Genomic DNA, 22,353 nt, shown 5'->3' with positions numbered 1-22,353 from the left:
CTTCCGGGTGCGTTTAGGGCGCTTTGAGAACCAGAATAACAGGAAGCGCTTTTGTCCGCCTCCCTTCCTAGCAGCTGAGACAAACGCATAGTTGCCAGGTTAAGATTTGTATGTTTTAATGTATTGCAGATTCATCCCTTTCCCTCATCATTTGCATCAAACAGCAATTGCTACAGGCCTACCTCACAGGGTTGCTTTGAGAATAAAGCAATGAGAAAGAGAGCCACGTACACCGCCCTGAGCTTATTGGAGGCAAAATGGACATGGATGTTGTTGCTCCTGTTGTTGTTGTTGTTGTGTGCAAACTTGGCTCGAGTTTAATTTAGTGGCCACCTTTCCGTTTGCCGCTTCAACCACAAAGGTTGGAGATGTTCCCAGGCCGCGGGGTATAAACTTATTTGCAATTAAAGCACAGTAATTCGGGAAGATTTACATCTGGGGGGAAATATCTTGGATTGTGGCAAGGGCAGCTAATGATGGTGTGGCTTTTGGTTTGACTTTCAGGGATCATGATACATCCGCTTCCCATGATCAGAGCCGGTTCATCATCCCCATCAAATGAGAGACCGGAAATGCACACCGCAAGTAAGCCTTAAGTAACTCTATATTATAAACACGTAAAGAGGTTGGCCAACGCCGGCCGTGACTTGCAGCCGTGCCATTTCAGCCCTTTATCATGCAACACCTTGGCATGAAGTCTTAGGAACCTCTGCGTGCCAAGCAGATGCTCTGCTAAATAATGCAGCGTGTGCTCCATTTGCGCAGGAGGCTGTCTTACACAATCTGGTCCCATTTTGTCGACTGTGATGCCCAGAACTGGACCCAGGACTCTCCCCAAATGAGAACCAAGTGGGATTTGTTAGTGGAAGGCCAGTGTGGTGCAATGGTTTGAGCATAAGACTAGGAGTCTAGAAATGGGGGTTCAATTTCCCACTCAGCTGTGGGAGCTCACTGGGTGCGTCCACACTCTCAGACCTGGAAACCACATCCTAGGCTCACCTTAGGGTTGCCATAAGTTGGAAACCAGTGGAAGGCACCCCATAGTATCCACTCTGTCACCCATTCTTACATCTCAGGGTGTATCCATACTGCACCACAACTTATGTAACTGCCCTGACTCTAGGATTTGTAGTTTGGTGAGGCACCACCAGAGCCCTCTGGTAGACCAGGCTGAATACCTCACCAGTCTACAAATCCCAGGATTCTGGAGGATAGAGTCAGCCGGGCAGCGAGCGCAGTGTCAGGCTCCTTTAACTTGGCTGTCCGGATACACTCTTAGTGGCCCGTTCCTCTCTGCTCTTCCCTCCAGACCAGTGACCAGCTCTTGTTTGGACTATAACTCCCCAAACCCACCCAGCACTCTGGGAGTTGTAGTCCAACCAAGACTCTGCAGGTTGGGCATGAGTTGGCGCAGCGCTGGGGCTCTCTCCAGCGGACAAAACCTGGCATTGCAACCTCAATGAGAGAAGAGAAGGAGAGAAAGGGGGGGGGGGAAGTGTGGCTAGCAAGAGCATGGCGAAGACTAGGAGGAGGACATCTCCCACAACACCAGCACCACCAGCACCACCACCACCAGGTCCTTCCAGGAGGAAAGGCCCTGCTTCGGGTGGGAGGAAGCCTTGGGCGACCCCAGCAAGCCAACCCTCCAAAGGGGCTGCAAAGAAGCAACAGCAGCAGCAGCTGTCTCCACTGCCTCCTCCTTCCAAAAGGAAGGCGGTGGAAAGTGGGGCTGGAGCAGCCTTGAAAGGCAATGGTGCTGGAGGTGGCGATGATGATGGGGAAGAGTGGTGCCCCCTGGCACTGGGGTCCCAGAGGGAGCGCTGGATCCAGTTCCAGAAGCGCCAAGGGGTCAGCTGCGAGGAGGCGGCCAAACTCTTGCTGGACACTTTGTGAGTCAGATGAAGGGGCAGGAGAAGAGCTGGGGGAGAAGGAGAGGGTCCTCAGCCTGGCCCCCCAGGTCTCTGGATCCCTCTGGGGTGGGTCTTTCAGGGGAAGGACCAAACAGGGTGCCAAAGGGAGCCCCAGAGGGGGAGACCACTCTCCAAGGGCTCAGGAAGGGAGCAAGCCCATGGACAGAGCCCTTGGGTTGCACATGAAAAAGCAAGCCTTCTTTGGGGTGAAAGACAGCCAGCTAGAGAGCCTTTGGGTTTCAGATCAGAAAGGCCATCTCCACAGTTGGGGTCAAAAGCCCATTGACAGCCCTTGGGTTGCAATAAAGCCCCTCTACAGAGCCCTTGGGTTTCAAATAGGATAGAAAGCCCATCTATATAGAGCCCTTGGTATCCTCCTTCCCTCACTTTGATGCCAGGATGGTGGGACCAGGGTTTTGGGAGTTGTAGTGGTTCAGAGAAGGTGCTGGTGCCAAGTTCTGGGCCGCAAGGGCAGGGATAAGGGATTGCTTGTTCCATGGTGTGATATTTTACTACCTAGGAGGATTTTTCTCCCCTTCCCTTGAGCCGGGATTCAAAACCTGGTTCCCTAACCCAACGCTCAGATTTATAGCCTGTGGTTTCCTTGGCAAGATTGGTTTGGCAGTGGTTTGTTGTTGCCTCCCTTTGAGGCTGAAAGTGTGTGGCTTGGCCAGGGCTTCCATGACTTGTGCGGGGAGTAGAACCCAAGTCTCCCAGAGTCATAAGCCCAATACTCAAACCAATCTCTCCTCCTCCACCTCTCTCTTTGGACTACAGCTCCCAGAATCCTGGCTCAGGGAGTCTGAGAAGTGGACTTCAAAAGAGGATATTCCTCCAGCCTCTAGAAATTATAAATCATTGGGTAACAATGAAGCAAGAGGCGAGGATTCAGACGCAGGGAGATTCTGGGACAGAACTTGAATCCTTGATGGTTCACCATTCCGGTCAACAGCCTCTGGAGATTGAGATTCAGAGCCGTAACAATCCTTCTCCTTCTCTCTCAATAGTGAATACCGAGGGCTGGTGAAACACACAGGTGGCTGCCACTGCGGAGCCGTCCGCTTTGAGGTTTGGGCTTCGGACACCCTCCATATCTTTGACTGCAAGTGAGTAACCCAGCTCCATCCCATCCTGCAGCCATCTTGGCCAGCTGGGAAATTCCAGGGATTCACAGAATCATGGAGTTGGAAGGGACCTCAAGGGTCATCCAGTCCAACCCCAACTCAGAATCAAAGCCCTCCCTGCAACAGAGAGCCATCCAGACTCTGTTTAAAAGCCTCCAAAGGAGGAGACTCCACCACTCTCTTTCGCACTGTATTCCGCTGTCAAACAACTCTTACTGTCAGGAAGACCTTCTTAATGTTGGAGGTGCTCTTTTCCTTTCAGTAGAAGCACACAGACTTGGCATGATGATGATCATGAAATGACACCTTGTGAAACAGATTACTGGGTTGTGATGGACTTTGCAAATGTGGAGAGGATAGCTATAAAATGATATATATATTTTCCCCCTTTCTTTTCTCAACCCGCCCTGCATTTCTTCCCAGCTGCAGCATTTGTGTCAAGAAGCAAAATAAGCATTTCATTGTTCCTGCCTCACATTTCAAACTGCTGAAGGTAGGTTGCTGGGTGGAGCGATGGGGAAAGAGGTGGGTATCTGGGTTAGATGTGGGTGCAGCTAAGGATGGCCTTTGGGGCCCAAGGAGACCACTGTAGGGGATCCTGGGAGTTGTAGTCCCCCAATGGCAGGAGGACTGTGTCATTCTCACTGCTATTGCTGCGGTGCTTTATGAACTTTCAAGTGCTCCCCTAGAACAGGCTAGTTACAAATGCGCTGTGTTGTCCTGCTTTCTGCCCAGGGTGCTGACAACCTCACCACTTACGCCTTCAACACCCGCCGTGCCCAGCATACCTTTTGCAAGACGTGTGGCGTCCAGAGCTTTTACACGCCCCGCTCTAATCCAGACGGCTATGGTAAATGCGGATGGGCAGCAGGGGTGGGCAGGGTGGGATTGATGGCATTACCACCACCACCGCCACCATTATTCTGGAGCTTGGTGCGAAACGGAGGCTGTGAGGGTTGCTAACTGGAGCATGAGGGGGCTCTAGAACCCAAGCTCAACTCTACTCCAAAGCCACTATAACTCAGGGATACTCAGGGTGCTTTTCAGCCTTTCATTTCTAAAGAGGATTTTGATTCTTAAGAGACTTGAATGGAACCAAAGCCATTCTGCTCTGGCCATACAACTGGGGAGCCTGAGGCCCTGTCCCAATAAAAGACATAGACTTCCTATCCAAGAAAGACCATAGTGCTTGGGTTTTAGACTGCTAGTTCCTTGGGGCAGGAGTCTTTCAGCTCTCCCTCTTCTACAGAGCCTTCCTCCAAACCAAACTGACTTCCAGAAGTCTGGAGTCGCTGCCACATTGCAGAATTAACGCTGGTTGACATCCCTTTAACTGCCATGGCTCCATCCTATGGACTACTGGGATTTGTAGTCAGTTGTGGCACAAGGGCTCTCTGATAGAGAACGTTAATATCTCATACAAGTACAGATCTCAAAAATTCTGTAGCATGGAGCCCATGGCAGTTAAAATAGTGTCAAACCACATGAATTCCACAGTGCAGATGCAGCCTAGGCCAGTGGTTCTTCAACTGGCCATCTTCCAGATGTATTGGATCACATCTCCCATTACTCCAATTCAATTTGGCAGTGAGGATGACGGAGTATATACAGAGTGCCAGGCTGAAATAAGATTAAACTGACGAACCATATAGCTGACGTAGTTCCTGTCTCTTTCTAGGAATTGCTCCACACTGCCTGGACGAGGGCACCGTGAGCAGCGCCACTGTGGAGACCTTTGATGGCAAAGAGTGGGAAAAGGCTGTGAACGCTCATCCTACAATCAAGAACATGTCGAAACCATGAGACACCTGATCCCAGCGTCGTAGGTACTCCAAGATATCCATCTGGAAAGCAATTTCTGTTCCAGATATGTTTAGGAAATAAAGGCTGTATTTTTGTAAGATACACCATTCTCTGCAGCTCATTCTCCTACGCGTAGCTGGGCAGAAACAGAACTCTACTTACTCCCCCAATGAATGTTATCCCCTATGGCTAATCACAGGATCCTAGACTCACAGAGGTGGAAAAGACCCCAAGGGCCATGCAGGAGACACAACATAGAATCATAAGCCAGAAACAGCACCAAGGTACACAGCAACAAGGTCTGGCTGATGGAGTGCAACGGAGTCATCATTCCCAAGAGGGATTCATAACTGAACACTAACGTTTCCATTTATCCTGTTCGGGGTTTTAATTAATGCTTTGGTCCAGAGGATGAAAAACAACAACACACCGCCACCATATTACATTCAGATTAATTCGTTTCAGAGTAACGATTCCCTCCAAACTGAATGTTCACTGTTATTATTTCAAGTTGTCATGTACTCTTGGTTTGGTATAAATATCTGCAAACGCTCTTGGTTGCAATAATTTGGGAACAGTCCTTCTTCAGACCCCTTCTTCTGGCACAAAATATGCCACATGCTTAAGGTTTCCTGTTGCCTGGAATCTGGTTTTTGGTCAGGAAGGGACTGTGGGCGAGGGTTCGTGGACCGCATCGGTCAATCCAGTGCAGGTGCCTGGTCCGTTTCTCAGTGCTTCATGAACTTTTGGGAACACCACACCTCCCTCCTTGCGAGGTGGACCCTTGCTTGGACTCTCCTTTCATCCCCTTAGTCCTCTTGCCATTACAGGAATTTGAGCGAGTTGATCACCATGTAGCGTGAGAAGATCACATAGAGGTGACGGAACCACAGGAGTTGGCTGCGGTGGCACTGCATGGCTCTCTGGAAGGAGACAGGTACATGGTTATCGTTTTTTAAAGGGAGGTGAACCCTGGTTTAAGATTACTCTTAAGTTACACTTGTCACGATTCACTGTCAGTGCTGCTCAGTTTAAAGTTATCCTATTGCTCATATATACTAATAGTGCCTCTGCATGATAGACCACACAATTTGTAACAGCTGATTTGAGACACACACAATGCTTCATTCACATATCACCGTAGGCCCTGCAGAGGTTTTGGCACTTGCCTCCACTTAACACAATGTGTTAACCAGGTCCAAACCACAATCTGACAGCTCACAAACTCTGGCTTGTTGCGATATCCAGACTCATTAACATGGCCTGTTCCTGGCTTGTTTTCCCAGCTGCACATCGTAAAGACCAGTGTTCATCAAAGCAATGGAACAGCAATATAAACCAGGAATGAAAAAGGTAAGCTATAGTTTGTTATGGTTGTTTCCCATGCATTCTGTAACTGAAGCAACAAACTGTGGCTTTATTGTGGCATCCAAACATTCCCATTAAGAAATGTCCTCCTGAAGACAGTAAGTGGGAATGCCCAGTGAACCATCTGGTTCAGTGACTGTCCAACCCAGCCCTGCAAAGGGTGGCACAGCATAGGGTGCCCTTTTTATATCACAGCAGAACTGGCCTCTTCCCATTCAGGTTAGCAAGCAAGTCTAATTGGGAAATGGTCAGAGAATGTCACCTGGCTTGCCATAGTAGTATGTACTTTTAAGAACGCAATCCTATGCGCTTAAAAGAAATTCCCACTGAGTTCAGTGGGACCTAGACAGCAGGGAAGCTGGAGTATAACCGCATTCCAAGTCTTGCAGTGTGAGAGGAGATGACTCTAACACCCACCCTCCCCTGTTCCTCCTATCTTCCCAACCACAATCTTTTGTGGCCAGATCCCAATCCGGGAAAGGTCTTGACGCTTGTGCGTGTTGTGTTCTGAGAGTAAGCGGAGCTCAGGGCAGGCATTAAGCAAAGTAGGTGCGGACTAAGTATGGGCAACTCTCACCTTGGCAAGGCCAGCCTCCTCCTCTGCCAGCACAAAGAGGGCATCGGGGCTCTGGAGCCAGCTGATGGGGAGGTCCAAGATGGAGATGTACTTCCGGAAAAGGTTGACTGTCTCAAGGGTGAGGACCCGACAGCCTGGGCAAAGAAGGATAAAGATGGGTGAGCACTTGGTGCCATCCGCAGCACATTGACTTCAAAGCAGATCCAACTCAGAACTTGAAAACATTCCTTTTTGAAGGAGAAACAAAATGGGAACAGAGATGGGGACGACTCCACATAGTTGTACTTTCTCAGAAGAAAGTGTCCAGGATTATTTATTATTGACTTCATTTTTTATGCTGCCTTTCTCCCAGAAAGGAGCCCAAGGCGGCTCACAAGTATAAGAGAGGATCCCGGCTCTTGAACCTGCCCTCTGACCATGCAAAATGATGCAACGGGAGTTAAACATTACAAAGAGTCAGATTAAAAACTCCCTTTATCTCGAGCGATAAATACTTGGCTGGGAAGGGAAGGCCTTGGGACATGGAAGATGGAGAACGAAGGGAGTAGAATGATTTAAACAAGAGATAGCATGATGCAGTGGTTTGAGCATTGGTCAACGACTCTGGAGATCTGGATTTGATTCCTTGCTCGGCTAAGGAAACCCATTGGTTGAGTGTACGCACGTCACAGAGTCTCAGCCTCAGAAAACCCTGTGATAGGTTCTCTGTTTGTTGTTGCTGCTGTTGTGGGGCTTCAAGGCATTGCCAACTTACTGTAACATGGGGTTTTCTTGGCAAGATTTATTTGGAGGAGGTTTGCCATTGCCTTCCCCTGAGGCCGAGAGAATGTGACCCAAGGCCAGCCAATGTGTTTCGTGGCCAAGCAGGAATCGAACCCTGGCCTCCAGAGTCGTAGCCCAACACTCAAACTACTACGCAACGCTGGCTCCGAGGTCCTCCTTAGGGTTGCCATAAGTTGGAAACTACTTGAAGGCATTCAACAACAACAACGATTTAAACTGCCGCAATGATTCCCCAACTCCAGCCTTCCAGGTGTTTTTGGACTACAGCTCCCAGAATCCCAGACTATCGGCCAAGATGGCCGAGGCTTTTGGGGAGATGGAGTCCAAAACACCTGGAAGGTCAAAGTTTGGGAATGACCGAACTAGAGGGGAGATAACGGATACTGAAAAGTGATCATTGGGGTCTTGAGACAGCTAGAAGTTCCTTTTGTCGGAGGAGAGAGCATTCCCAGAATGTCCCAGCCAAAAGGAACTTCTCCAGAGCGTTGCATCTTGGGATGCTCTGCAAGGAGATGGCAAATCTGTCATGAATGGAGAAGCCCATCAGGTGGCACTCTTGGACCCCTAAAACTCAAGAGAGCCCAAGCTGAACCTCAGAGTCCTTGGTGATGCTCTGAATATCCCTTTGCTCTCAGCTTTGCTGGCTGGGGGCGATAGGATTTGCAGTCCACAGTATCTGGAGGGTCACAGACATTGCCGGTGGCTGTAAATTGCAGGGCTTGGAAATTAAAAGTTTGTACTATGACTCCCAGAATCTCCTGCCAGGCTAACTATTGGCTCCCTTGGCTTGCCTGTCCTCCCTCTCTGCTTTTCCTAGCTTCATCACACTCTGATGTTACGTGGCCTAGTAGTGGCAGTGAGTTTTCCTGGCAGGTCTGGAGCCTGGCCAGTGCCCTAGCCACTAACCCACACTGTTGCTCAGGGTTTATAACTTGCATCCCTGCAGCGCTCAAACGCACCAGACAACTGTGGTGGACGCTGGCATTCGCAGAACGGCGGCCTTCCCTCCCCGCTTAAGAGGAGCAGGTGGCTTCCCGCGGACAGATGCGCAGGTTCGGCCCCTTTCCAGGCCCTGGCGTCACTGGCCCCCGTCACTTAAGCCCTCCTAATGTGACACCTGCCAGATCGAATTAAGACAACCCGGGAATGGCAACTATATTTGGAAGGGCTTAGCTGGCGCAGCAAGGCGGGGGTTCCCGGGAGTTGGGTCGCCTTTGGCGATGGTGGGTCAGGGAAATGAGATTCACATATACAGCTGGCCCTCTGTAATCCATGGAGCCTGCATCCACGGATCCAGCCACCCGTCGCTTGAAAATATTAAACAACGTTCCCAAAAGCAAGCCTTGATTTTGCCATTTTATATATGGGGCACCTTTATTTTACTGCGCCATTGTATTGAAAGGGACTTGAGCATGGACAGATTTTGGTATCCGTGGGAAATCCTGGAACCAAACCCCAGAAGATACCAAGGGCCCATTGTGGGAATGATGATGATGATGATGATAGTAATAGAATTCAAAGATATATCCATATTAGTATGTAGAGAGATCTTGTAGCACCTTTGAGACTCGCTGAATGAAAGAAATTGGCATCATGAGCTTTCATAGACTTCAGTCTTCTTCCGCAGACGTCTCAAAGGTGCTACAAGATCTCTATATAACATTAATATCCCATTATATATAATGGGACTTTAGCATCCAGAGATTTATCTAAGGGTTCTAAGGCATCTCTAAGAGATTTATCTAAAGGGGGGGGGGGGTCCTGGAACCAAACCCTAACAGATGCCAAGGGCCCACTTCCCAGTTTAGTTTCTGATGGGAGGCATTTCCCAACCTCACTTGGAAATAGCAAGGATCAGGCTTAGGACATTCTGCGCACTAAAGAGGTGTGCGCTGCTACTGAGTTAGGGAAAAGTAAGATTCACACACACACACACACACACACACACAAGGTGTGGGAAAAAGAGAACACAAAACCTGGCACATCCTACAGGTACAATGTCTGGATTGCATGGTGCAACGTACCTTCTGGAAGCTTCCGCTCCGAGTGCAGGTACCTGTGAAAAAGACAAAACAACGGGAGGGTGAGTAGACGCATCATGGGACAACCAACCCTCATATCTCCCTCTTCTCTTCTCCCCAGGAGACCTGAGACTTGTATCTGACAGGGACGTTGGTTTGTCAGGTTTGGGGTCATTGGACGGAGGAGAAGAAACCATCCAAGGTAAGAACTTGGCAGCACACACTACCCTTAGAAGGCAGGCCATCTATTGAGATATGCGAAGCCATGAGATTCCTGTGCCCAGGAGTGGGTTGATGCTTCCATCGTTTGTGTGGGTTTCTCAAGGGTGGAGGGTTGCACATTTTTGGAGGCACTTTTGGTTTGCTGGATTAAGACCGCGAAAGGACACAGGGAAGAGAACGGACTCCAGGTGGCCTTTGCTTTTGGAGCAGAAGGTTTAGGATGGAGACTGACTTCCGTAATAAATCAAATCAATCACATTTTGGGAGCAGCTTCCCTGCCGTCACTCATCTTCTCGAGAGCGGCCAGGAACGTTCCCCAAAAACTCACCACTTTCCTAAGGCTCTGTGGTAATAAAAGAGACCAGAGCGCTGGATAAAGAGAGATCCAGGTTCAAGTCTGAACCCAGCAACGAAAGCTCGACACCAGGCTCACCTTGGACACCTTGAAATTCTGTGGCCTAGCCTACCTCGCAGGGTTGGTGTGAGAGTAAAGGGGAACTATGTACATTGCGACGGTGACTACATGTGCTGACCCAGTTGGGCTGGGGAAAAGGGGTATAGCTGGGCTGCAACTTGTATCAGCCTTAGCTTGCAGGGCTGGGGAAAGGGATGATGGGAGTTGTTGTCCAGTTCTGCCTAGAGGATTACATGGAAACCTGGAAGGAAGGAAGGCCAAATATGCTGAAAGGGGGGGGGCACCTAACTCTATCCTGAATCCAGAAGGCCACTAGGGGGCAGGCTTTACCTCAAAACTGCGCTTGTCCTTTTCAAATTACAGTCAGCCCTCCGTATCCACAGATTCTTTGTCCATGGATTCAACCATCTGTGGCTTCAATGCGTTTTTAAAATACAGTCAGTCCTCCACATTTGCAGCTTTGACATTGGCGGATTTGGTTAATACGTTCTCTCTAGGAATCTCTAGGTCCTCCAGCGCAACTTTGCCGGACGTTGAGCATCGAGTCAACGAGAAAACACTTTTCTAGGTCCTCTGGTGCGATTCTATGGTCAGCTTCTTCCGGACGCTGTACCCTTAACACCAGTTAATATCTCCATATATAAAGTCCAAATAGCCAGCCTTGGCTCCATCTTATATAAGGGACACCATTTGACTGGGCTATGGTTTTTAATGGGATTTGAGCATCCATGGATTTGGGGTTCTGGAACCAACCCCAGCAGATACCAAGGGCCCACTGCAATCGCATTGTTTCGTCTTATGTCCAAAGTACAACTGCCTCGATTGAGTCATCTCAGCTCCTCGGGAAATTTTGGGCTCGCTTTGCCCTACGATCCATTTATTTCTCTTTGTGGCAGTCCATGGCATCCCCCAGAACTCTCTCCACGTTTCAAAGGAGCCGATGCTCTACTGTCCAGCTTTCATAACCATACATAGACATGGAGGCTCTAGATGGGAATCATCTGGGTGACGGTGGTTCATTCGCAGACACAGACACAAGCCGCCGGGTGAGGTTTTGAGGGGGGGGGGAGACGGGGAAGGATTAAGCTCTTTTCCACCCCCTCCTTCCTCCGGGCGTCTGCAGATGCCAAGAGCAGCTCGGCCTGGATCCAATCCAACCAGGGGAGAGGTTGCAGCGGGGCAGCTCAGTTCCACCAACACCGCCAGCCCCGGCCGGTTGGTCCATGTGTGCTTTTATTTTCTATGATGGAATCATAGAGTTGGGAGAGAAACCCAAGGGCCATCCAGTCTGAGCCGCTGCCATGCAAGAACTCACCATTCAAAGCACCCCTGACAGATGGGCATCCAGCCTCCTCCAAAGGAGACTCCACCATCCTCCAAAGTAGCATCTTCCACGGTTAAACAGCTCTTACTGTCAGGAGCAAGCTTGTTTTCTGCTGCTCCAGAGAATAGGACACAGTGGAGCAATGGATGCAAACTACAGGAAAAGAGATTCCAGCTCAACTTTAAGAGGGACTTCCTGACAGTAAGAGCTGTTCCATAGTGGAATATGCTGCTGATGGACATAGTGGGGTCTCCTTCTTTGAGGTCTTTAAGCAGAGGCTGGATGGCCATCTATCAATGGGGATGCTTTGATTGAGAGTTCCTGCATGGCAGAAGGGGGTCGGACTGGATCAGGGCCCTTTTTGGGCTCTCTTCCAACTCTATGGTTCAATACGTAGGAGGAAGAGGAGTGATGTGCAGATTGCCCAAAGCTCCCTGGAGCACAGGTGAGATATAGAGGTTCAGATGTATATATTAACACACAAAGAGACCAACGAAACACCACTGTACCTGACAGCAGCATAAAGGGATTTGTGGTTGGCATGAGAGCTGACACCCCTGGCGTCGAAGGTCACAACCTGAGCATGGAGACAGAAGGGACCATGAGTACAAGCCTGTGTTTTTATCCCTGCCTTCAAACGTTACGGAAAACAAGGATGTACATTTTGAAGAGAGACAACGCAGCCCTTCAGGTTTGCTGGGCAGTTCTGGGCAGCCTAACCAAGGATTTGGATGATGGGATCTGCAGTTCAGCGAGAGCTGGAGGGCTGCCTGCATGATTTGCGGCCCTGGAGAGCTGTGACCCCGCCGCCCGCACAACATCTGCTGCCCGAGGCAGCCCCAAACTCCTTGTGAATCTCAACCCGCTCAGTGAAAAATAAGAAGCACCGTGTTGTGTGCCGGATGGGCCGCTCTTAGGCAAGTCGGGGCAGAAGCTGGCGCTGGCAAAAAGGAAATCCAAGAACGCCTTCCTTGTTTCTTGCCAGTCCGGTTCTGCTCCTTGGCTAATGAGAAGCAGTTTTGTCCTGACCACAGACTGACTCTTCCCAGCTCCTGGTTGCACAAGGCTGTGCCTGGAGGCATTAGGGGAAAGGTTGGGGAGGGCGGCCCAATGGTGCTACTCCATGTGGCAAGAAGAGGAGTTCCTCCTGTATCTATACACAGAAACACACACACACTTGTGTGTGAAGAGGGAAGACGGGGAGGAAACAACCACACCCCAGAGGAGATGTGGCCTCTGCTCTCTTCCAAGAGGGCCCTGCTTGTGGTGAGGCGCATGGCCCCCTGATGCCACAGAGAGCCTGGCTACAGCTCTCAAAACCTCTTTTTAAAACCGACATAGACTTTTCTGTCCATCCAAGACCAACATTGCTTTTAAGGGAGACAAAGCGCAACTCAAACAGAAAGGAAGCAATTGAAAGAGACCAGAAACACACTTACCACCACCACCGCCATATCTATGGAGGATGCGCCATGTTCAGTAATCTCATGATAGTAGTAGAGGCAGGCCACCCTATACTACTATCATGAGATTACTGAACATGGTGCAACCTCCATAGAGGGTTTCAGAGCTGTCTGTCACCCTGTACTTGGACTACAACGCCCAGCCAGTGTTGGGGATGATAGGTGCTACATCAGGTTGCCTACGCCCTAAAATAATGAGACGTTTGTTTTGTTACCAGGTCGATTTGGTGAGTTTCTATATGCTTGAGGATCAGGTCGGAAAGCAGACGTACGTCCCACTCGACGGAAGGATGGTCCGGCAGATCTCTAGGGATAATAAAAGCGGAAAAGGTGATTATTATAACATTTACAAAGACAACCACGCCACAATGTCAGCTAATGGTCAGGGATGGTGGGAGTTGCAGTCCCAAAGGATCAGGAGGGAACCTGTTTGGGGAAGGCTGCGCTAAGGCAAAGGGGACCAGCCCCTGTTTTGCATGCAGGGGTTCATTCCCCAATATGTTCATGTAAGGCTGAAACACAAGAGTGGATGATGCTGAAGGAAAGGTACATTAATAGCCTGACTCCCTCTAAGGTCACTTCCTCTATTCCTATCTTTTTGGGGAACGCATGAGGACTAGATGTTTGCTTTATTCAACCAAGTGTGTCAAGTCATAGCTTGGATAAGGCACCTTCTTTATATCCATTGGGTTCAGTCCCCAACATTTCCAGTTTGAGAAGGAATCAACTATCAGGCTGCATCCCTTCCAAATATCTTTGGGAAGACCTTTGTAGAGAGACCTCTCCATTACAGTAGCAAGAAAATTGAGATGATTGACCAATGGATGAGATAGTTTTATTGGTTCACACACATCTTAAAACCAAACAGGGTGGACTAGCAAAGTTAACCCTTACAGGATGCTTCGCATGGGACACTTGTCTCAGGCAGAAGATGGGGAGAGATGGCAGCATCCCTACACTAAAGCAAGAGCTATGTGCCCCACGTTTTGCCCTGTGCACCAATGCCTCCAAGTGTGGTAGAGGATTGCTTTCCTGTCCCTACTTGCGAACGTTGTCCACCTCAGGCAGCCAAGTGTCTCGGGTCGGCCTCGCTAGTGCGACAAAATCTCTTGCAAAGACGCAGCCGGGAACCACGGCTCTAAAGGAACATTGGCAGCGTGTCTCTGATAATGCCACGTTTGCCTCGCCCTGGCGCTGCCAGGCAGGTTTCCACTCGCTTTGACGGAGGAAGGTCGCTTGAGTTCAATGGAAACCAACAGCTGGAGGAGAAGATCAAGTCCCGGGGATGTCGAGGACGGGAGACAAAATTAACTCTACAATCCTGCGGGGAGGAAGAGGGAGGGCAGCGCAAAGCTTACAATTGCCCTGCGTGTGTGCGCCGAAAAGTGGGTTAGCCGGTCCCAAGAGTTAGAGCCGGTTAACCCGCAAAACGGACATTTATCCTTCTAGGTGAGTTTAGAGGGAGTCACAATGATCAGAAGTGTGTAAAGGATGGTCCATGGACATCAAGAGAGAGGGCAGATCTCTGGGATTACAATCTGCCCATAAACCTAAACCTGAAAAGCAGGAGGATGGTCATCTTAAATAGCAGCCATAAACTTTATTGCTCATTTTACCCATTACAGTTGGCCCTCGGTACCCACAGATTCCACCATCCGTGGCTTAAAAACATTATATATATGTGCGCAGACCTTGATTTTATATAAAGGGATACCATTTCACTCCACCACTGCATTAATGGGACTTGAATATCCCCAGATTTTGGTTTCCGCAGGGACCAAACCCCATCGGATACTAAGGGCCCACTGTATTTTTCGATCTCAAAGGACTAGCAACTTGACTTTTTAATGTTCTTAGCATAGCCATGAGCTCTTAATTTTCTTAGCATAGACCTGAGCTCAAGGCAGGTCCCACCTTGATCCTCACCATACCAACAACCCTGTCAGGTATGCCAAGCTGAGAGAGAGAGAGAGAGAGAGAGAGAGAGAGAGAGCGGAGGATTGGCACAAGGCCATCCGGAAAGGGTCATGGCGGAGCAGGGACTTGAATTTGCATCTCCCAAGTCCAGCCTTGGCTGCAAAGCGTCCCTTTTCAACGCCGATGTTCTTTGGGATTCCAGCCTCCCTCTGGGAAAGAGATCTGTGTCATTGTAATGTATGAATAATGGACGATTTCTCAGCAGGAGCCCAGTGCCCTTTTCTCGGAGACGACAGGGTCGCTTATCGTAATGTGAAATCTGGCGGCCGTCTGACGTGGATGGAGGCCTCCAAGGGACTGGCGGCAACGAAAAGCAGGAATATGGAGGAGAAAGAGAGAGAAATGGTTCATATTCAAATGGGAAGAACCGGTGAGGAAGAAGAAGCTGCTGAAACCCTAAGGCTTGTTTTTCTTCTGCCCCGAAGTGCAATGGGGCCTCTGTTGGGAGGCAAAGAAATGGGGTCTTGAAATATCAGGAACATTCCTTCCTTGAAGGGTATGACAACTCACAAAATCCTCCAGCACTTGAGCTAGGGGATTTGGGGAATTGTAGTGCACCATGTATATATCTCCTTCAAGCTCTGCCCCAAAGGATCCCTCCAAAGCCAGGAACACAGGGTCCGGCGACTGCGGGGAGTGCCTTTTCTGGAGCATGCCATCCATGCCCACCCTGCTGTGATAGGGATGATGGGTGCTGTAGTCCCTCAGGGAGGGCACTTGCCCAGGGAAGACCATGGAGAAATCTTCCACTGGGAGCAGAGGAAGCAAGAGCTTTGGTTCATCTCTGTAACCCACAAACATCTAGAGAGGAGACCTTTCCTCTACTGGACTTGGCTCTGCTTCTTTTCCTCTTCCTCCCATCCCCTTTTCCTCTCCTGCTCTGCCTTTTTCAGCCTGCAAGAAGGGGCTTGTCTGATTTCTGGCAACTGCTCCTGGCATCCGTCTGTGGGACGAAGAGCGGGGTTAAGGATGAGTTCAGCAAAACAAAACAAGGCAGATCTTGGGCCAGATTGAGCGAGGCTCTCTCTATACTCTTTGCACGCCTTCTCCGTCCCTTCCCCATTATAGGACAGAACGAAGGGGGCCATTCGGAGAGCCAAGAACAAAGCCGGCCAAGCCGAAAGCGACCTTTCGTCTTCCTTCTTCCCAGCCAAGTGCAAACATTACGCAACCCCAAGGCTTCTGCCACAAGAACCACAAATAGGAACTTTGCCTCTCCCGTGATCTGGAGTAACCCAAGAGGAAACAGGAGACCTGGCATGCCTTGCTGTACTTTCCAACCTTCCCGATTCGAGAGGGACGTTCCCGGTTAACCCTCTGCCATCCCACTTTCCCAGCTGCTTCTAAAATGTCCCGGTTTCTCTCTCCTCCTCCCGCCTTCCCCTTTTGCCCTCACCTGTCTTCAAGTCATCCTTGCAATCTAGCTAGAGATTTGCACCCGTCCTGTCCTCCTACCTGAAGCTGAGCCCCCCGAAACTGGATAATTTGGAACCTTTTCTCATGTCTGGAGAGGACGCACGAAAACTAGGGACTCGGGGCCAAGCCCTGAAATTGAGCAACCATACCCTGAATGATGGGACACTGAGTGATTTCTGGATCTTGTTATCAATAGGAGAAGCAACATTCCCTCCCAGTGGCCAGCATTTTTGGCAATGGATACCGTCAAGGTAGTTGGGAATAACTGCAAACCTCTCCTTTGGTTGCCTGTGCGCATCTCCGTTGGCAGCCCATCTCCATGGGCCCCGAAGGCCAGAGACCCTTCCTCCCACGCAATTGCACCCTGAACTTTTAAGACACTGAAGCCAAAGCTCGGTCCGCATGGCCTTTAACAGGCTTTCCTCGCCGCTAGATTTCTGCAGGCGAAGCAGAAGAGAGGGAGAGGCTGATGGGGAGCCGGACGCACTTCTTTTTTGCCGTCCAAAAGCACGAGGTTGGAAAAGGTCGGCTCAGTTGACGGGGAATGTAGTGGAGCGCACGGTGATCTTGGCTGACGGCAAGCCCCGGGCGGCGCACAGGGGAAAGAGGAGGCCGCCGGAGTGCAGCTGTACCAGCTCACGTCCTCCCAGGCTGACCCCATCCTACCTCGCGCATGGAGAAGAAGAGCCCTCCTCGGAAGAGACGTCGGCACGGATGCATTGCTCTCAGAATGCCAGAGAGGGAGAAACTGTGGGCCCTATGTGCGCCCCTGACTCTACTTAATATGGACCCCACATACCACTGCAAGGCATTGAGCCAGCTGCTGGTTGGGGGATTCTGGGAACTGAAGTCCAAACAAAAGCAAACCCCACAGAATGTCCCAAGCATTGAGTTCTCCCGATCACAGAAAGAGAGATCGGGATCATCTCCGTCAAAATACCCTCCCTTTGCTTAGCATCGCTCTGTGCGTCTGCGGACATGACCCTCCTAGACTGGCAAGGCCTGCCAAGTTTATCAGAGTTAAATATTTGCCTGCCTTCCTTCCTCCAGAAGCGGGTTTTGGTTTGAGGCCCGGATTCTGGGAAGAGGAAGCCGGCCATCTGGGCTCCTCGGTGTCAGCCGAGTTCACTCCCTATGAACGAGAACCGCATCGGGTTGGATACGCAACCACAACTCAAGCTCCGCGACAACAATTCAAGCCCGGCTGACCTACTTTTCCTGCGTGAATGAAAAATCTCTCTGTTCCCGTTTCAAAGGGAAATTGGGGAGGGTTTTTTGTGTGTGCTTTTAGGAGGAGGGTGTCTATGTGTTTGTGTGTGAGAGAGAAAGAATTAACCCCTTGGAAAACTGGCACGGAAAAAAAGGGAGTGTGTGTCTGTGTGTGTGTCAAAACCGTCGGACAAATTTGCACAAACAAACCATACGTCTGTTGTTTTTTCCCCGCAGGCTTCAAAGCAGATTAAAGGAGATGTTGACTTAGTCAGTTGTCTGCGGAGAGAAAGGACCAGGCAAGGAAAGTTGGGTGTTATAATATATATATATATATATATATATATATAGAGAGAGAGAGAGAGAGAGAGAGAGAATTAATATAATAGTAATGCTATCCTTCCAGTGTCAAAAAGGAGGGCGAACCTTTCTGCTGCGGAGGAAATCTTCTATTCCAGGTTGTCGTTCCCGATTCGCGGCGGCCCTAAGGAAACGACTGGGGGGGGGGTCATGCAACAACAAGAGCAACCATGTTCTTTGTCCCTTACGGTATTTTTGCACTACATCTCCCCAATTCCCACCCAAATAGCTGGGCTGTTGGAGCTGTAATCCAAAGAAGAAGAAAGGGAACATTTCCTTTCGCTTTTACAGGACGCATAACGTGCGCAGCCCATGGGAACGTGACTCAACTGGGACGACAGCTCCCAGAATCCTTCGGCTTTGGGGGTTATGGGAATTGTTGCCTCCTCCTCCACTTTCCCAAGCTTTACATCATCACATTTTGAAGCGGATCGCACACATACACACACAATGTTTTGCAAAGGAATGGTGTGGCAACCCAGAAAGCTAGAAAGGTTCTCCTCCAAGCACCCCTCCATCACTTCAGATGCAAATTCGGATCCCTTCAGATAAAAACTGGGTCCATAGTATTGCGAAAGGGCCCTATGTCCAAACACGGGAAATGGCGTCTTGCTCATGTTTGCGCCACCTTCGCTCTCCCCTTGACCTTCCTCCTTTGGGGCAAAGAGAAGAAGTCTTAAAGCCTCAGATTCGGTTACTGCTGCCACGTTGAGTCACAGATGCGTCCTTTCCGCCGGTCAGCAGATTTTGCCAAAGCTGGGTTGGCCTCTCTTTCGCCTCTCTTGGCCCCAAACACACGGCGGAAATAAGGTCCGGTTCTTAGGCACTGATGGTTTTATTGCACTGTTTTCCCCCCCACATCAATTAAAAACATGAATTTAAAGAGCCCTGACTGCTACGTTTCATGAAGCCATGGCTGAGGAAGAGGAGAGAGACCCTATTACTGAAGATCCTATTATAATTAAGGGGGGGGGATCTTAAAAGAAGGGTTCTATTAGCCATTGAGCATTGAAAAGGAAAGGAGGGGGTTGTCTGGGGTTATATTAGCACCCTTCCAAATAGACTTGTCCCTCCATATTCACTAGGGTTAGGGGCACAAGACCCCCGTGAATATGGGTAAACTGCAAGTACCAAAAACACCACCTTTTTACCTGAGAACAGACCTCTCTAGGAATCTCTAGGTCCTCCAGCGCAACTCTGTGGCCAACGTCCGACAGACACTGACCATCGAACTGCGCTGGAGGAGCTACAAAGGCCTAGAAGAGTATCCTCTCTAGGAATGTCTAGGTCTTTCGGTGCAACTTTTAGTTAAAGGTGACCATAGAGTTGCACTGGAGGACCTAGATGTTCCTAGAGAGAACGTATTAATCAAATCCGTGAGTAGTCAAATCTGCAAATATGGAGGGATGAGTGTATATGTTAAGAAAGGTCCAAAACGCACTGCAGACATAACCCAGTTTGTGACCTCTTTAACTTCCCTGGCTCAATGCTAGGGAGGTTTGGGAACTGGGGAGACATTTAGCCATATCTCTTTCAGTCCAGGATTCCTTAGCACTGAGCCCTGGCGGTTAAAGGGGTGTCAAACTGGATTATTCCTGCAGTGCGGATTCGGCGAATGAGGCTGAAAATATGTCAACGCTCCCTCCCCATCTTCCCAGCTTTAAAGCACTAACCTGTGGTCAAGGATAGTGACGTTGGAGGACGGGATCCCTAGCACAGCGCAGCTCTCCAGAAGCTCCGTCTTGCGGACCTCGCCTTGACTGTAGTAGTTGCCTGACAAGGACAAGAGGTTATGGTTGTGTAGATTACTCCTCACACAGAAGAGATCAACACTGGTTTTTAAACATACATCTGTCCTGATCATAGAATCGTAACGTTGAAGAGACTGCAAGGGCCCTGATCCAGTCCAGCTCCATTCTGCCATGCAGGAACTCTCCGTCAAAGCAGCCCCATTGACAGATGGCCATCCAGCCTCTGTTTAAAGACCTCCAGAGAAGGAGACTCAAAGGCAGCATCTTCCACAGTCGAACAGCCCTTACTCTCAGGAAGTTCCTCCAAATGTTGAGGAGGAATCTCTTTTCCTGGAGCTTGCATCCATTGCTCCATTGGGTCCTATTCTCTGGAGCAGCAGAAAACAAACTTGCTCCCTCCTAAATATGACATCCCTTCAAGTATTTAAACAGGGCTCTCATCATATCCCCTCTTAACCTTCTCTTCTCCAGGCTAAACATCCCCAGCTCCCTGAGTCCTTCCTCATAGGGCTTCATGGTTTCCAGACCCTTCACCATTTTGGTCCTCCTCCTTTGGACACATCATGGCTCCAGTTTCTCAGTGTCCTTTTTAAACTGTGGGGCCCAGACGACGCTCTCACGTCCACCCAACGTTTCACAGACAGAAACACTGACACACACACACAAACACACACACAAGGCTGAGCGGCACCCGAACGTCTTCAAAACAGCAAAAGCTATGTTGTCATCATTATTATTTTCCCTTCCAACTGGAAGCAGGTATCCCATCCCACAAAGGCAGCACCTGCAATCCAGTTTGACACCATTTTAATTGCCGTGGAATTATGGGAAATGTAGTTTTGTGAAGTACTCTATTAGACGCCTTTCTCAGAAAGCTTTGGTGTTGCAACACACTATGTAAAACATTGTCTAGTTCGCAATTGGCACACTGCTCTGAGAGCATTTCTAAAGAGCGGGGTATAAATACAATAAATAATAATAAAATTATTATTATTATTATTATATAATAGTAATCTAATATAATACTATGATATAATATAATATGTACTATTAATTTAATATACTATAATAACAGGATAATATTATAATACTGTTATTATGATATAATAATATAATAATATTAATTTAACATACTATAATAATATAGGATAATATTAACGATCCAATTATTGTAATGTATTGTATCATAATATATCAGTGATATAATATAACACTAATCTACTATTATAATATATTTATTTATTTAGGTATTTATATCTTTATATTTATTATATAATATAATATCAGTGATCTAATATTATAATATATCGTAGTATTAATAATGTAATATAATATGATTATAATAATATAATAACAGTACTGTATTAGTTTAATAATATTATAATTATAATAATATTGTATTACATAATATAATGATATAGTATTAGTAATCCAATATAATACTATTATAATAATAGTATTGTTTTGCATTGTATAATAATACAATAGTAAAACATTAGTAATCTAATCTAATGCTGTTATTACAATGCTATATAATATAATTATAATATTAGTAAACTGATATAATACATAATATTATTGTAATATAATAATATATAATTATTAATTATTATTTTATTAAAAAGGCGGAAGTGGGAAATGACGTAAGACAACGTCATTTCCCCCTCTATTGACATCCCTGAGTTAAGTTTGGTGACGTCACGGTCCTCACTCCCTCCCCTCGTTACAAAATGGCGGGCGGGGCATGACGTCACCCCGCGCAGGCGCCGAAGCCGCCTAGAGCGAGAAGCCCAAGGCCGGGCAAAGCTTGGCCAGATCGGACGTCATGGTTGCTAGGCGACGACACACGCCGCTCGCCCCCTCCCCCTCCTCCCTTTACCTGAGGATGCGCAGAACAGCCAGAGCTGGGCTTGGGCCAAGCGGAGGAGGGCGGGGGCGAAGAACATGGCTTCGTCATCAGGGTGCGCCGTCACGAAGAGGACGCGCGGAGACGACGTCATCGCCGCCTCTGGTCCGTCTTTTAAAAAGGTCCGACCATGGCAACAGCGGCGCCGCCTCAGCCACCAGCAAGAAGCGAGCCATAGCGATATGAAGGAGAGCAGGAGAGCGAAAGGGATCGGCATTGCCGCCTCCGCTATGAAAAACCAAACCGGAAGTAGCTAAGCCGTCGGGTGGAAACAAGTGTCCCCAAACAATGGTTCCGGACAAAGGAAAAATACCCCCTTATGGAAGAACAGAGTCCGTTTAATCCATATAATTAAATGCAAATAAACCTAGAAGTTGAGGTTCTTTAAATTATTGTCTTAATTGATATAAAAAAGCAATGGAATAAAAGCAATCAATGTCTAAGAACCCGAGCATCGTCAACGTATCTCGGAAGTGCCCACCTAGTGTGTGTCTAATTCCTATCTCTATGTTCTGCTTGGAAGTGCGCACCTACTGCGCACCTCTGTTCATTCCTATCTCTACGTTCCGCTGCCCTCCCTTCCTCGCCCTTCTTATCACGTTCTCCTCGGAGGCCGCCTCCACTCTCCCTTCCTATTGGCTGTCGCCGCGGCGGCCACGCCCCTTTCCTCTTTGCATCCTGATTGGTCTAGCCTCACTCTCTCCTTGAGGGGGGGAGCCGCCAG

At 48.8% G+C, this 22,353-nt stretch overlaps 2 protein-coding genes across 2 annotated transcripts; one reads left to right on the top strand and one right to left on the bottom strand.

The window, feature by feature from the left end:
- Positions 1 to 1,458: 1,458 nt before the first annotated feature.
- On the top strand, positions 1,459 to 4,939 carry CENPV (centromere protein V). Its single transcript, XM_042442509.1, has 5 exons — positions 1,459 to 1,889; positions 2,918 to 3,016; positions 3,458 to 3,527; positions 3,770 to 3,884; positions 4,713 to 4,939. Exons 1-5 carry the CDS (start codon positions 1,513 to 1,515, stop codon positions 4,835 to 4,837), a joined length of 786 nt encoding a protein of 261 aa, XP_042298443.1. The 5' UTR covers positions 1,459 to 1,512; the 3' UTR covers positions 4,838 to 4,939.
- Positions 4,940 to 5,200: 261 nt separating this feature from the next.
- Positions 5,201 to 22,193, bottom strand: PIGL (phosphatidylinositol glycan anchor biosynthesis class L). The gene is made up of 7 exons (XM_042442510.1): positions 21,603 to 22,193; positions 19,646 to 19,745; positions 13,226 to 13,316; positions 12,057 to 12,124; positions 9,590 to 9,621; positions 6,783 to 6,916; positions 5,201 to 5,760 (listed from the first exon to the last, which is right to left on the bottom strand). The coding sequence occupies exons 1-7, from the start codon at positions 21,844 to 21,846 to the stop codon at positions 5,662 to 5,664; spliced, it is 768 nt and encodes a 255-aa protein (XP_042298444.1). The 5' UTR covers positions 21,847 to 22,193; the 3' UTR covers positions 5,201 to 5,661.
- Between the last annotated feature and the right edge of the window lie 160 nt (positions 22,194 to 22,353).

The sequence above is a fragment of the Sceloporus undulatus genome, chromosome 11 (genome assembly GCF_019175285.1).
Source record: "Sceloporus undulatus isolate JIND9_A2432 ecotype Alabama chromosome 11, SceUnd_v1.1, whole genome shotgun sequence".
In the NCBI taxonomy this organism is placed as follows: Eukaryota; Metazoa; Chordata; class Lepidosauria; order Squamata; family Phrynosomatidae; genus Sceloporus; species Sceloporus undulatus.
Note: the sequence above shows the minus strand (reverse complement) of the source record. Positions and strands in the feature narration are given on the sequence as shown.

Excerpts from the sequence above, each read along its gene's own strand:
- CENPV (XM_042442509.1), top strand. The coding sequence starts at position 1,513 with ATGGCGAAGACTAGGAGGAGGACATCTCCCACAACACCAGCACCACCA. Across the intron at positions 1,890-2,917 it reads AAACTCTTGCTGGACACTTT|TGAATACCGAGGGCTGGTGA; the intron begins GTGAGTCAGATG and ends CTCTCTCAATAG. Across the intron at positions 3,885-4,712 it reads CTCTAATCCAGACGGCTATG|GAATTGCTCCACACTGCCTG; the intron begins GTAAATGCGGAT and ends GTCTCTTTCTAG.
- PIGL (XM_042442510.1), bottom strand. The coding sequence starts at position 21,846 with ATGCCGATCCCTTTCGCTCTCCTGCTCTCCTTCATATCGCTATGGCTC. Across the intron at positions 12,125-13,225 it reads AAACTCACCAAATCGACCTG|GTTGTGACCTTCGACGCCAG; the intron begins GTAACAAAACAA and ends CTCCATGCTCAG. Across the intron at positions 9,622-12,056 it reads TCCCTTTATGCTGCTGTCAG|GTACCTGCACTCGGAGCGGA; the intron begins GTACAGTGGTGT and ends TCTTTTTCACAG.